The 13,924-nt window shown below is 39.7% G+C and overlaps 1 protein-coding gene across 2 annotated transcripts in view; it reads right to left on the bottom strand.

Moving 5' to 3' along the window:
* The window catches only part of UGP2 (UDP-glucose pyrophosphorylase 2), a 58,891-nt gene extending 50,026 nt beyond the window's left edge, over positions 1-8,865 (bottom strand). Inside the window, exon 1 of one of the 2 annotated variants that reach the window (XM_037048031.1) lies at positions 8,696-8,865. Coding sequence is in view for 1 of the 2 variants with exons in the window: in XM_037048030.1 (XP_036903925.1) it covers positions 7,680-7,698 (19 nt within the window). In the remaining variant the exon portion in view is untranslated. Of the gene's footprint in view, positions 1-7,679; positions 8,030-8,695 lie in introns of those variants that run through there. The other variant, XM_037048030.1, reaches the window with a different exon arrangement.
* Positions 8,866-13,924: the final 5,059 nt, after the last annotated feature.

The raw sequence follows: 13,924 nt of genomic DNA, 5'->3' as shown, positions 1-13,924 counted from the left end.
TCTTATTATCTAATATATACATTAGTGTAGTGTTTTCACTAACTTTAGATATTAAACAAATTGGGCAACTGTAAGTACTACTCTCTAACCAATTGTGCCACTGGAGCTACCAAAATTGGGCAATTATAATTAGGCTTAGCTTAATTTAGGAAAAATATGAAAAAGTTATAGTCCGTGGCACTCAATCATATAAGAAAAATCAATAAGTTGATTTTATATGATTGATTTTTAATGATCTTTTAGTATTAAAGTCAATGTTGATTATTTTAGATTGTAAACTACAGTATAACAGTTTATATTTACATATTTCTTAATGCCTCATCTTTACAAACATATGAATGTTTAATAAATGCCTTTTGGTAACAAAAAAATGCACTGGGCTTTTTAGAACTGTTCCAATACTCCAGCACTGAATGTTGAGAGTCCCTTGCTAACAGAGATTTTTGCTAATCATGCATTGCTTACTTTAAAAAATTTTTAACTCTCAGAATTTATAACTAAACCACACTTCTCATTAGCAATTAAGAATAACTTTACACTAAGCCCTGGCTGGTGTAGCTCAGTGGATTGAGTGCGGGCCTGCAACTCAGACGATCGCGGTTGGATTCCCAGTCAGGGCACATGCCTGGGTTGCAGGCCAGTTCCCTGCAGGCCAACTCACAGCAGGGGATCCACGAAAGGCAACCATACATTGATGTTTCTCTCCCTGTCTCCTTCCCTTCCCCTCTAAAGATAAATAAATAAAATCTTAAAAAAAAAGAATAACTTTACACTCATGCAACAAAGTAGCTCTTAAAATCTAAACTCTAAAAAACAAAAACAAAAAATAGCACTTTTGAAAAAAAGAGATATATCAACTAGTTATCACCTGGCATCAAATTTAATGGATGATAAGAAAGGTGGCATGCCAAGGAGCCTATCGTACTCATTTGCTGAGAGGAGGGAAAAAGGATACAACATAAAATCACCACCAAGGACCAAAAACTTATTTGGCAGGCCTGCTCTGTAATTTTATATACGTGCACTTAGATTAAATTTTTAAGCTCAGAAAGGCTTTAAGGTCAGTGAATGAGTCCAATTTCCTTATCTTAAAGATGAAATGGGGCAGGGCAGGGCAGGGTGCTGACTTGCTTAAGGACACAGTGGCAGTGCTAACCTGGAATCCAAACCCTGCTGCCCCGTGCCCGGCTCTTCTTATTGGAGGAAGGGCTCCCCTTTCTTTGTTACAGCTGTATCCTACCAAATCTGAATAAAAACTGGCAAAAACTCACTATGTCTATTATGTGACATTATTATGTGAGGTTAAAACTATATATCAGAATAAGCATTCTCTCACGCTCTTCAGCTTTTCCTTCTACATAGTTTATTTTCTGGGCAATGAAAAATTGAAGAAAGCTTTTATGTACTCTATAAATATTTTATTACCAAGGCTAAGCATTTTACCATTGGCATAAATGAACCCAAAACAGTGCAGAATTGTGTTATTCTGTTTTCCTGCACTCACTGGAAATTTTAAAATTCTAGGCAGGGTTATAACGTAAAGGAAACATCACATCATCCTTTGCCAGAGCAGCAACCACAGAAAAACACAAATGCCTATCACCTTGTCTGCAGGTCTCCACAGCCAAAGAGCAAGTGGTGCTACTGTTAAAGGGAGTTGTCCCCTACAATGGTATTTTTTACAATTTGTAGACTAATAATTAAAAAGTAGATTAAGCATAATATGACTAGTTTATGTACATGAATACAGTAATATTTTTAAACCACAAGCGAAATCACAGAGAAACAAGGAACTCTTTTGATTTATATACAAAAAAATAACAAATATCTAAAAGTGTTTTGGAAAATGAAATATTTTGTTGTTTATGTAATTTAACTAAGACAACAAGCCAGTTTCTCCATGATTCTGAAAAACAATTCTTAATTATCAAAATGGTTTGGGGGCACAATCAATTTCATTTGGCTATGGCTGAGAAAAATAAACAATGGAACTGTTGGCAGAGGCAGAATTTGAGCCCTAGACAATTACTGTCCAACAAGCTAAAGGAGATGCCTGCATTACCAATCAAGAGAACTAGGAAACAGCTTTCAAATGAAGTATTATCTCCTTTCTCTCACATAAGCCCAATCAAAACCCACAAAGTTTAATTCTCTTTCAGTAGCTTAGCAAGCCAACTTTCAAAGAATTTAATAAGCTATTAATAAAAAATGCATGCCTGGTAGAGTTTTAGAGGTCTCAGGCAACTAATAGTCTTTGTGCCTGAACAATCCATTAAATTACCCAAGATGTCCACAATTCAAACACTATCACACCAAGTTTAACTATATTTTAGAAAAGAAATTGTAGGCTGTGTCAAAATGACACCAGTCTTTAGAAAAACTCCAGCTTCTAAAGAGATACTAAGCAGTCAAAAAGGTGGTAGGTAAGTGAACTAACTACCTCATTCCACTAAAGCCCAAAACCTCAGAGGATCTCCCCAACAATTTTATTCTAATATTGCTGAAATTTTCTCCACTGGCATAAGTACTAGCTCTCAAAAGAAACAGCATTATGAAAAGTTAGCATAGTCAACCCTTAGTCATTTTTCCAGAGTTGGTTTGACTTTCAAATATTTGTTCATATTAACTTTTCAATGATGAACATATCTGACTTTCTGGGAACTCCTGCACTCTTACAAAAAGTACCAAATACCACTTGGTGGAAACTGGAAAACTACAGTATATTATCCTTTTGCCTAGGACATTTCCATTATTAGACCAACTAATGTTTCTCACATAAAATTAAGTATCCTATTATTTTAATTAAAACTACAATTGTCTATGAAGAAAAAATTACACAGAGTATGTAAATCCATGTTACAAGAAAATATCTATTGCGCCCCAAAATGAACATATTTCCTCATAAAGTTATTTTTCAATTTATCTTCACAATATTAAAGTGACACTACTGAAAGTTTACCAGTTAGTATTTCTTATTTCTCTAATGTTCCTTGTCAATTTCTTTTTTCCTTAATTGGCTTTCACAAATGAAAATCATCCATCTTACCAGAAGAAAGACTCAGTTATCAAGAACAAAGTCTAACCACAGAGATCACAAGGTCCACAATAGAAAACAAAATTTTCATCAGCTCAACTCTTCGTTTTGAGTTTAATTTTCCATTTATAACTGTGACTCTGAATTTAATTAAATCCCTCACTCTCTAGCAACATAATGAACCCTAAGGCACATCTTTAAAAAAATGAGGAGTGTGTCTTAGTCACTGCTTTGCCACCTTTAGTCCTGCCTCAAAATCCATGCCACAATCCCTCTGGGCTAAAAGCACCCTTGGCCTTTAAATAAGCAGCAACAAGCTACATTTGGTGTTAGGATTTGCGAAGAACCAGGTTAAGGTCCAGCCTCCACAACCTGGCCCAGAATATTTTTCATCCCTGTAATCATCAGAGACCCCTCTAGTTATAATTAGCTCAACTAATCCTCCCTGGCTAGCTGCCATCTACCAAACAAGCATCAACAAAAAAAGTCATAAAAAAGAGAATTCCAACAAATGGGAAAGTTGATAAGTCTCAAATATTTTTAAACACAGAGATACTCAAAAGTCTTTCTTGAAATATAAGAAAGTACCTCAGGTACTTAATAATTTAGGTAAATTAAGTTCCTCTAATACTATTGTATAAGCACATAACATGGCCTTAACTGGCTAGATGACAATAGTCCTTGCACCATTTATAAGACTCAAGTCATGTAGGGAGACTACCCCAAAGCAGTCAGAACTTTTAAAAAAGCAATTCCAAATGGCATGGAATGACACACCTCGCAAAAAGTCAGAGCTACCTGGCTGGTGTAGCTCAGTGGATTGAGCACAGGTCTGTGAACCAAAGCATCGCCAGTTTGATTCCTAATCAGGGCATATGACTGGGTTGCAGGCCAGGTCCCTGGTGAGGGGCCCCCAAGAAGCAACCACACATGTCTCTCTCCCAGTCTTTCTCCCTCCCTTCCCCTCTCTCCAAAAATAAATACAATCTTAAAAAAAAAAGTCACAGCTGCTGATTACCCCTAGTACCTCCAACTGTGATAAGGAGTCCCTTCCCACTCAGTACTCACATATATTTAGAATAATTGGGGGCCCTGAAAAACCTCTTCAAGGGGAGAGAACTAGCAAATGGGTAAGTAATATCAGAGGCAGGCAGGCAGGTGACCTGAGGGGAGAATACAACAAACTAGGGTATTTATGCCCTAGAACCAATAAAGAAGAGTCTTCCTCTGAAAAGAAATCTTAAGTGCCTGAGGAACACTGAGCTGGGAGATGCCCAAAGAACACTGAACCTTCTTTTGGCCAAGGAATATATACAGAGAACTCTCCTATCAACAATTAGTTTTATTAATTGAATATCTTTACCTTAAAACTTATGGCTAAAGCACTTGAGAGTGGAGACGCCCAGCTTTTCTGTAAAAGCACATTGCCTAGGTTTGTGGAAAGAGATTCAAGCCAAGTACAGCAATCCCAGTTTCCAGGAAATTCAGAAACACATGTACACAACACATCTTCTGAATTTCATGTTCCCACCATTAGAGAAACACAAGAAATACCAATATAGAAAACTGACTTTGTAAGCATTCAAAAAAATGTTGTTGACTGAACTTAAACAAAAACTGTCACCAACTATGTATTTACATCACTGGTAAGCTTCTTTTCTAAACCCCATACTTCTTTTTTGTTGTTGTTGTGTTTAAACATATCCACTCCCAAGTGCTAGGGGCCTGACCACCAAACCTGAAAGAGGAAAATAAAGACCTGTCATACCTGCCTGTTTCTGTTTATTTCTGTTGACGGTTATCTTTATGGTGGCAATGCTATCTGAAAGGTCACTGTCATTTTAAGAAAGAAAAAAAAGTAAAAATTATTGGCCATCTAATATGTGACTAGTAAATTCACGTAATTCATCTCATTTCAGCCTCTCAATAACCCCGTGACATAAGTGTTAATACCCAATGTTCATATAAGTAGAAACTGAGGCTCAGAAAAGTTATATATCTAAGGTTACCTCTGAGCAACAGGGTTCAGAACTAATTTCATACCCTTTTATCTTTCTCAACATTTATGTAATCTTAAGAGGTGTTATAAAAACAAAACAAAAAACAAAAATGTAGGCTAACTTGCTAAAAAGTACATGGAAAGAGCTGAATTTCTTATTTATCATTCATGACAAATTCTCATACAGCACCAACCACTACAAGATACTTTATTTGTCTTAAGGACATGATACAATGCCCACAGGGAACTGACAGTCTAAGAGGAACATGTCATTTAGATAACTAAGTTTTAAGAGGCAAAGGGTATTGGAAAGAACAAGGGTTTTAGACAAATCTACACACATGAATCTTTACTAGCTGTGAATTTTGGACAAGATACTTAAATTTTCTCAGCTGTAAGGTGAATATAAGCATCTGCTACCTCACAGGGCTCTTATAAAGTTTAACTGAGACAAATATATGAAAAGTTAGGGGCCTGATAGTCATTCAATCTCTGCCTTATGAGTGGCACAACCTATGTATTAATGAATGCAAATATCAATAAGTACCACAACAAAAATCAAAAAATTTGATCAACTAAAAAACTTCAAAAACAAAAATCCCAATCCTTACGCTTGCAAACTGATCTGTGGAGACAGCTAACTCATTGGCCGATTAGGTTTATCATTTATAACAGCAACAGAGTTCATTGGTCATATAAAGGGTTGACACTTGAAGTACAAAAAAAATTATATTTAATTCTTACCCAAGGATGTGTTTATTGATTTTAGGAAGAGGGGTTTCCTGTATGAGTTTCACAAAGGCGTAAACCTCCCCAACCGTTCAGTGTAATGGGATAACATATACTGTGCAACATGTACCCTGTAACCAACTGAACCAGCTAGACAGAGTTTGAAGCACAAAACTTAAACAATGATAAACAGGAGGCCAATCATGTTAATTTAGGGGCAAGGAGCAGCAGGAAGAAATGTCATCTCTGTGCAAAACTGCCAATTTAAAAGGAAAACTACCATTTAAAGCAAAAATGTATTGCAAGGAAACGCAATGCTGGACTGAGTCATGGAATACTAGTCTGAATAAGTCTAGTTAGTAGTAATGCATCTATAATAATTTCTTAGTTTTCACACGTGTGCAATTGTCCTATAAATTTAAAAGTATTCCAAAATAAAAAGCTTTTTTAAAAAAAGTAGATGACAACAGAAAGAAATGACAACATTGACATCAACTCTCAGGTATTGCCACTTGATTTAGAATCTCCTGAAGACAGGCAGCCTTTAACAGTAAAGGTTGTGAAATCAGTCAACGCACACCACCTCTGCAAGCTATTCTAAAACACAGCAGCATGTAACAGCTAGAGTCTAACAAACATTCTTAGCTTTTAAAGAGAAGTGACTTGTCTACTTTTACCTAGTATACTGTTGCAAAATAATGGTTTTCTGGTAATTAAATTTTGTTGTTGCAAAACCAGCACATTTCTAAGTTACTTCTGCCTTGCTTTTTCTGACTAAGGCATTTAGTCAATAAGCACTTAAGAAGCATCTCTCACCACATGTAAGTTATAACATGAATTTGAAAGTCTAACGACAACTGACATTTCTGAGCTTAGTGCTAGAGGCAGGAATGTGTCCCCTCTGTCTCCATAATAAGGCAGGCCATCAAATTCTCTTAGATTTTTATACAAAACTCAAAGAAGAGTTAATGAAGTGATGTAAAATTTACTAGGGCACTTTTATTCCCGGGGTCAAATGAGAGCCATTACCGACACTTTTTTTAAAAAGTACATCTACATTTATTGAAGAGTCACATTAAGTGGTTTTGAACTTTACTAGCTGTGTGTTCAGCAAGATGGCTGAAGCTTTCATACTCTGGGGTCCACAAGAAAACGGTTTTTTGCATAGCAGAAGGCAAATGTTACGCTATCAACTGGTGACGAGGTTTATGATGGCACCAATTTCGAACCGTACAAGGTATACACACATACACACAATGTTACTGCTGAAATCAGTTAAGTAATTCCCTAACCCCTTTCTAATATACATGTAGAACTTAGAGGGCAATTTTCAAATTTCAAAGAAATCTTAATAATCTTTGCAGATTGTAAAGAAAGAAAAAATAAACAACAGCAATGCAGCAAAGTCATTTCTCCTGCTGAAATGACCTCCAGCGTCTAAGAGCTCCTCGGTTTCGCAATAAATGAATCTGAGACTCAAACCAAGCACACAAACGGAGTAGGAGCTGAGAACAACACTCAAGCTCTCCTAACAGTCCTGGCAAAACCCACCTGCCTTCATTCGGCCCTCCCAGTTCCCCTTTTTGTCCGCGCACACTCAGTTACCTCAACTTCGACCAGGAAAAGAAAACATTATCAGCAACCAAAATCCTGTTTTACCATCATTTACAGCCACTATCCCGGGGAGTTGGAGTGCGACTAAACTGATTTCAGGGAGACAGAACGAAACCCAGCAGAGCACAGGGGTATAAGTTATACGTATCCGCCAGTCCAGCAGTTCACTGCAGCTCAAATGTCAACTTAACGAAAAAGGTTTCGCAAATAGTGCCTCAAATGAAGATACCCACCAGCCCTCTCAAGTGCCAGTACCCAAATTCCACTGAAGCAACCCGGGAGATAAGAATAAGCGTGTCTTACCTTGTACAAATCTCGACATTTTAGGGATTTGTTAAAATACTCTGGTTTTTATATATGTTAATTTCTAGAGAAGTCACGCTTATCAGGTAGTGATTTCCTCCCCTTCTTTAACAACCGACGTGTTCTTTCTCCTCTTCCAATGTTTAGCTACTTAAGTATTTATTGAAAGCAATTAAAACTGCCTCAAAAAAAAAGAGAGAAAGAAAGAAAACCTCCACTTCCAAAGACAGAAACTTAGTGCGACTGGATCTGCTTGTAACTCCTGGCTACACTGCGCTGACACAAACGAGGGCCAACTGGAGACTCCTCGGAAAGGTAAAATCACACGAACTTAAATTTCATCAATGAAAGAGGCGGATCTACAGGAGCTATCTCACCGCCCCTGGGTCCCCACGCCCTCCGGGGCTCGACGCTGACTGGCGCTGGCTGGCCGTGCCTGGCTCTCCCTCCCCTCAACGCAATCCAGCCCCCTGGCCAGTTCTCCGCAAAAGCGGCCAACAGCGGCCCCCACCCGAGCAGTGTTCCGAGAGGCGGAAGAGGCGTGTGAGGCGTGTGAGGCGGTGGCGGGGGGGGGGGGCGAGGAGGAAGCAACCATTTTTACCAGCCCATAAATATCCTGGGACTAGGAGGTGCTAAGAATTCCCTGCGAAGGCGGGCCGGGGCCTCCAGCTCCCGCCTTCCCGTTCCGAGCCGCGAAACCCTAGCCGACGCATTTTCTCGGGATGGGAGGGGCCGAAGACTCATCGCCCCTCCCCCGCGGCACACCAAGGGGCCGCTCGCAAGGGGAGAACCCGCGCGCCGCCCAGAGTCCGACGGACCAGAGCCCGGGAAGGCCAGATGCTCCTCGCACACATTCCAATCCCTCCTGCCCATCGCTCTTCCAATCCCCAAATTTGGCCTCCGGGGCCCCACGGCGAGAACAGGACAAAGGTTCTACACATCTCAGAGTGGGAAAAACACCCTCCTAGGGAGCGGTGGGAAGCCCACCCCCCAAAAAAACTGCCGCTGAGACCCACCTTCCTCTTCTTCCTTTGGCAGCTGGGAAATTGAGGGCGTTTCTGGTGCCCCAGGAAGAAGGCCCGCAGGCTGAGTGAATGTAACCTCAGAGGCACCCTTCTCTTTCCCTCCGTACCCTCACACAAGCACACCTTGAATTCCTCGTCCGCAGTTGCCGCCCAGCTGCTAAACCCCTCCGCCCAACCAGCTGCTGGCTCCGGATACCTGAAACCCACCCCCCGACTTTCTTCTAAATTTCTAAATAGTTCCCCTCCCCCTCCGTTTGGAGCGGCCCCCTCGGTGCGAAATTGTTCCTGCCGTGCAGACGAACGGGAACAGCCGCCAGTCAGGGGCCGAGGCGTACGCAGGATCTGACCAATAAGAAGCGCGGAGGTGTCAGGAGGCGGGGCGTCTGGAGCTCAAGGAAGCCCACCCGAGTTAGGCGTCGAGCCCAAGGTGGGGATTCCGCGCATTGGCTATGCATTTGAGGTGGCTGACAGGACTACTTCGCCAGTAAAATACCCCACTTTCTATAGATACTTCAGCAAGGGAGTGGTTATTTTGCAGTCTGAAAAATGTTTCCGCTTACCAGAGGCTGAAGATAGATACCTATCCGGATAGAGCCAGAGCACCAGACAGCGCCTATCCCGAGTGACCCCAGGCTTTTCTCACAAACTGTACGCACAATATCTGTTTTGGGAAGGGTGAAGATACCTTAAGGAATAAGCAGGGGATGTGTGGGGTCCACTAACAGGAGGAGGGATTTAGAGCGTGAAAGAAAGTGCCGAATGAAGGCTCTCCTATCAGAACTACCTCAGGCTCCTATTCTTGTAGAAATTTCTGCTGTGATAGGCGTTTACTCGGTTCCTATTCCTGTAGAGATTTCTGTTGTAATAGCCATTTACTTTTCTGATCAAAGTGGAAATGGCTTAAGTTACCTGTCAAGAGATGCTTACCTTTTATAGATTATTGAAGTCCTCAAGGAAAGAGGATGTTAAAAGACAGAACGTTGGGAGTGGTCAGGGACTGCAAAAAGGCGCGCCCAGCGACCGCCTTTACCTGTAAGATTCAAAGCGCCAGTCAACGGGTATATCTCAGATTTTACACCTCATGACCCAACCTGTCCACATCAGGACAAGTGAGTTGTCAGCACACTCTTAGGTGCCTTCAATAAACCAAGTAATTCTAGAAAAGTAATTCTAACCGAAGTGAGAATTTCTAAATGGCTCATTCTCCCAACAAACATTATTTTTTTAGTGCCACATATTTATATGGAAATATTATTAAACAAGTAACAGAAAAGTCCAGTGATTCATTTGTCACACTAGAGAATGACAGCCTTTGTTACTATATTTCTTATGTGAAATCCAAAAAGATTACACGCAAAAACCTATAAGCTATAAAATAATTTCCCCAAATAAAAGCAAAGAAGTATTTGAAATCCAGATGCATACATTTTAATAATGGCATTTGGAGATGAGGAACTTAATCAGAACCTCCACATATTTTGTATACAGTAGATAAATTGTCCCAGCTCTAAATCAGCAGTATTTATCAATCAGCAGTAACACCAAAATCAAATACCACAAAAAAATTAAGGACCCATACCATTGCTTAGCCTGCAATAGATAAAGGGCAATGAAGAGTATTTTATTATACATGGTTTATTATAAGAAGGAAAATCAGTTATTTCTTTGCAGATGATTAAGGGGGAAGAAGTGACTTTCAATTGCAGCAAGAGCATTTAGTAATACCTGAGAATAACATCTTCATTTATGAGTGATTATGTATTGAGATAGAGTACCAAAGGATGTTGTACACATGCTGCCTCAAGAAATCTCCAGAAAGCAATCAGCTGTATTCAATGGTTAAATTTATGACCACCCAGATGCCGGTTGTTACAGAACACTACAAGCTGTATTCCCAAATATTACTTCTAAATAGCGCCCTGTAAGTGACATTTCTTTATACAGTGGCTTAAATTTTAATCCTGAACCCTGAAAGATTTTGTAAAAGAGCCTCCCACTCCCTCAGAACCACTAAAAACAACCTCACTCAGATCATGTGGAGTTAGGGAAGAAAGATCATGGCCATGGGTCAGTTTAAAGTCTGCTTAGAAGACAGTCGCCTATTTTTCTCTATATTTATACATTTAATACCAGAAAAATTGCTCTCTCTCTCTCTGTTTAATGTTATTTTTCGTAACACACTACAGTGGAATTTCCCCTTAAGGTAAATGGTGCTGATATCTGTATCATAAAAAATGTATAACATGGATATATGGATATACAGATTAAACCTTGGGAGAAACCCAGAGGTATCTAAAGGGAGGTGAAGATGGGGGTGGGGGGCGGGGAAGGAGTATATGTGCAGGTTTGAATTGGAATGGATTATAAACTAAAAAGAAGCCTGGGAACCAATTTTTCACTAGTAGCGTGTGCTATCATCCAAGGATGATATAAATTCTACCTATACTCTTCCCATTCCTTCTTCTACTTCTCCATAGAAACTTGAGAAAATTCAGTTTCCTTTAACCAGTCCCATGTCCTGGCATGTATAACAACCTTGACATATCATTTTCTTTTTTTAAATTATATTTCATTGATTATGCTATTACAATTTTCCCAAGGTGGCCCCATTACTTCCCTCTACCCATCCCTCCTCATAGCCTCAGGAACTCCCCATACCACTCTTCACTTAAGTGGATCATCTGTATAAGTTCTTTGGCTACTCCATTTTCTATACTGTACTTAACCTACCCATGGCTGTTCTGTAACTACCTATTCATACTTCTTAATCCCCTCACCTCTCACCCATTCCCTCATACCCCCTCCCATTTGGCGACCATCAAAACACTCTCCGTATTCATGATTCTATTTCTGTTCTTGTTTGCTTAGTTTTTTAGATTTGATTGTTTGATAGATATGTGTTTATTGCCATTTTATTGTTCATAGTTTTGATCTTCTTTTTATTAAATAAGTCCCTTTAACATTTTCTGTATTAATGGGTTGGTGATGATGAACTCCTTTATTTTTTTCTTGTCTGGAAAGCCCTTTATCTGCCCTTTGATTCTAAATGATATTTTTGCTGGGTAGAGCAATCTTGGCTGTAGGCCCCTACATTTCATGACTTTGATTATTTCTTGCCAGAGAAATAGCCTACAGTTTCTTTTGAGAAATCAGCTGACATTCTTATGGGAATTTCTCCTGTAGGTAACTACCTGCTTTCCTCTTGCTGCTTTAAAGATTCTTTCTTTACCTCTAATCTTAAGCATTTTAATTGTGATGTTTCTTGGAGTAGTCCTCTTTGCATCCATCTTGTTTGGCACTCTTTGTACTCTCTGGACTTGCATGTCTATTTCCTTCACCAAATTAGTGAAGTTTTCTTTATTATTTTATCAAATAGATCTCCAATTTCTTGCTCTTTCTCTTCTCTTTCTCATAGCCCTATGATGTGAATGTTGGGCCACTTCAAGTTGTCCCAGAAGGTGCTTACACTATCCTTGTTTTGGTTTTTTGTTTTTGGATTCTTTCTTCTTGCTATTCTGATTCATTCTTTTTTTTTCTTCTTTATGTTGCAAATCATTGATCTGATTCTTGTATTCATCTATTCTACTTGTGTTTCCCTGTAAATTGTTCTTTATTTTAATTAGTGTATCTTTCATTTCTGACTACATCTTTTTAAAATACATTTTGTTGATTATGCTATTACAGTTGTCCCATCCCCCTGCCTTATTTCCCTCCATCCAAAACACCCTCTCCCACCCACATTCCCCCCTTTAGTTCATGTCCATGGGTCATATATGTAAATTCTTTGACTTCTACATTTTCTATACTATTCTTAACCTACCCCAGTCTATCTTCTGCCTACCATTTATGCTACTTATTCTCTGTACCTTTTCCACCTGTCTCCCCCTCCCACTCCCCTGCTGATAACCCTCCATGTGATCTCCATTTCTATGATTCTGTTCCTGTTCTAGTTGTTTGCTTAGTTTGTTTTTGTTTTAGGTTAGGTTATTAATAACTGTGACTTGTTGTCATTTTACTGTTCATATTTTTTATCTTTTTCTTAGATAAGTGCCTTTAACATTTCATATAAAAAGGGCTTGGTGATGATGAACTCCTTTAACTTGACCTTATCTAGGAAGCACTTTATCTACCCATCCATTCTAAATGAAAACTTTGCTGGATAGAGTCATCTTGGATGTAGGTCCTTGCCTTTTGTGACTGAATACTTCTTTCCATCCCCTTCTTGCCTGCAAGGTTTCTTTGGAGAAATCAGCTGACAGCCTGATGGGCACTCCTTTGTAGGCAACTGTTTCCTTTTCTCTTGCTACTTTTAAGATTCTCTTATCTTTCATCTTGGGTAATGTAATTATAATGTGCCTTAGGGAGTTGCTCCTTGGGTCCAACTTCTTTGGGACTCTGAGCTTCCTGGACTTCCTGGAAGTCTATTTCCTTTGCCAGATTGGGGAAGTTCTCCTTCATTATTTGCTCAAATAAGTTTTCAATTTGTTGCTCTTCCTCTTCTCCCTCTGGCACCCCTATGATTCTGATGTTGGAACATTTAAAGATGTCCTGGAGGTTCCTAAGCCTCTCCTCATTTTTCTGAATTCTTGTGTCTTCATTCTGTTTTGGTTGAATGTTTCTTCCTTCTGGTCCACTCCATTGATTTGAGTCCTGGTTTCCTTCCCATCACTGTTGGTTCCCTGTACATTTTTCTTTATTTCACTTAGCATAGCCTTCATTTTTTCATCTAGCTTGCAATCAAATTCAACCAATTCTGTGAGCACTCTGATTACCAGTGTTTTTGAACTGTGCCTCTGATAGGGTGGCTATCTCTTCGTTGCTTAGTTATATTTTTTCTGGAGCTTTGATCTGTTCTTTCATTTGGACAATTTTTTTTTGTCTTGGCTTGCCTGTTATGTAGTAAGGGGTGGAGCCTTAGGTGTTCACCAGGGCAGGGCAACCCTCCACTCTTGTTGTGAAGCTGATATGGGGGAGGGTTTTAAGAGGGAAGAAAGCCACTTGCTTGCTCCACTCTCTGCCAGTTTTCAGTCATTTCCCCTGCTACCCACAATCAAATCAGGCCCTTCTGGTGCTGATTCCTGGATGGGGAGGTTTGTGTGCATTCTAGGACCCTGTTGATTGCTCCAATGAACTCTCCTGTAAGGCTGGGAGTTTCTCCTGCTGCCGCCTCGACCCCCACTGTTGTTTTCAATCAAGGGTTTGAGGCTTTATTTCCCCTCA

Source organism: Sturnira hondurensis, unplaced genomic scaffold (assembly GCF_014824575.4).
Source record: "Sturnira hondurensis isolate 20B ecotype Veracruz unplaced genomic scaffold, ASM1482457v3 Scaffold0006413, whole genome shotgun sequence".
NCBI classification, from domain to species: domain Eukaryota; kingdom Metazoa; phylum Chordata; class Mammalia; order Chiroptera; family Phyllostomidae; genus Sturnira; species Sturnira hondurensis.
Note: the sequence above shows the minus strand (reverse complement) of the source record. Positions and strands in the feature narration are given on the sequence as shown.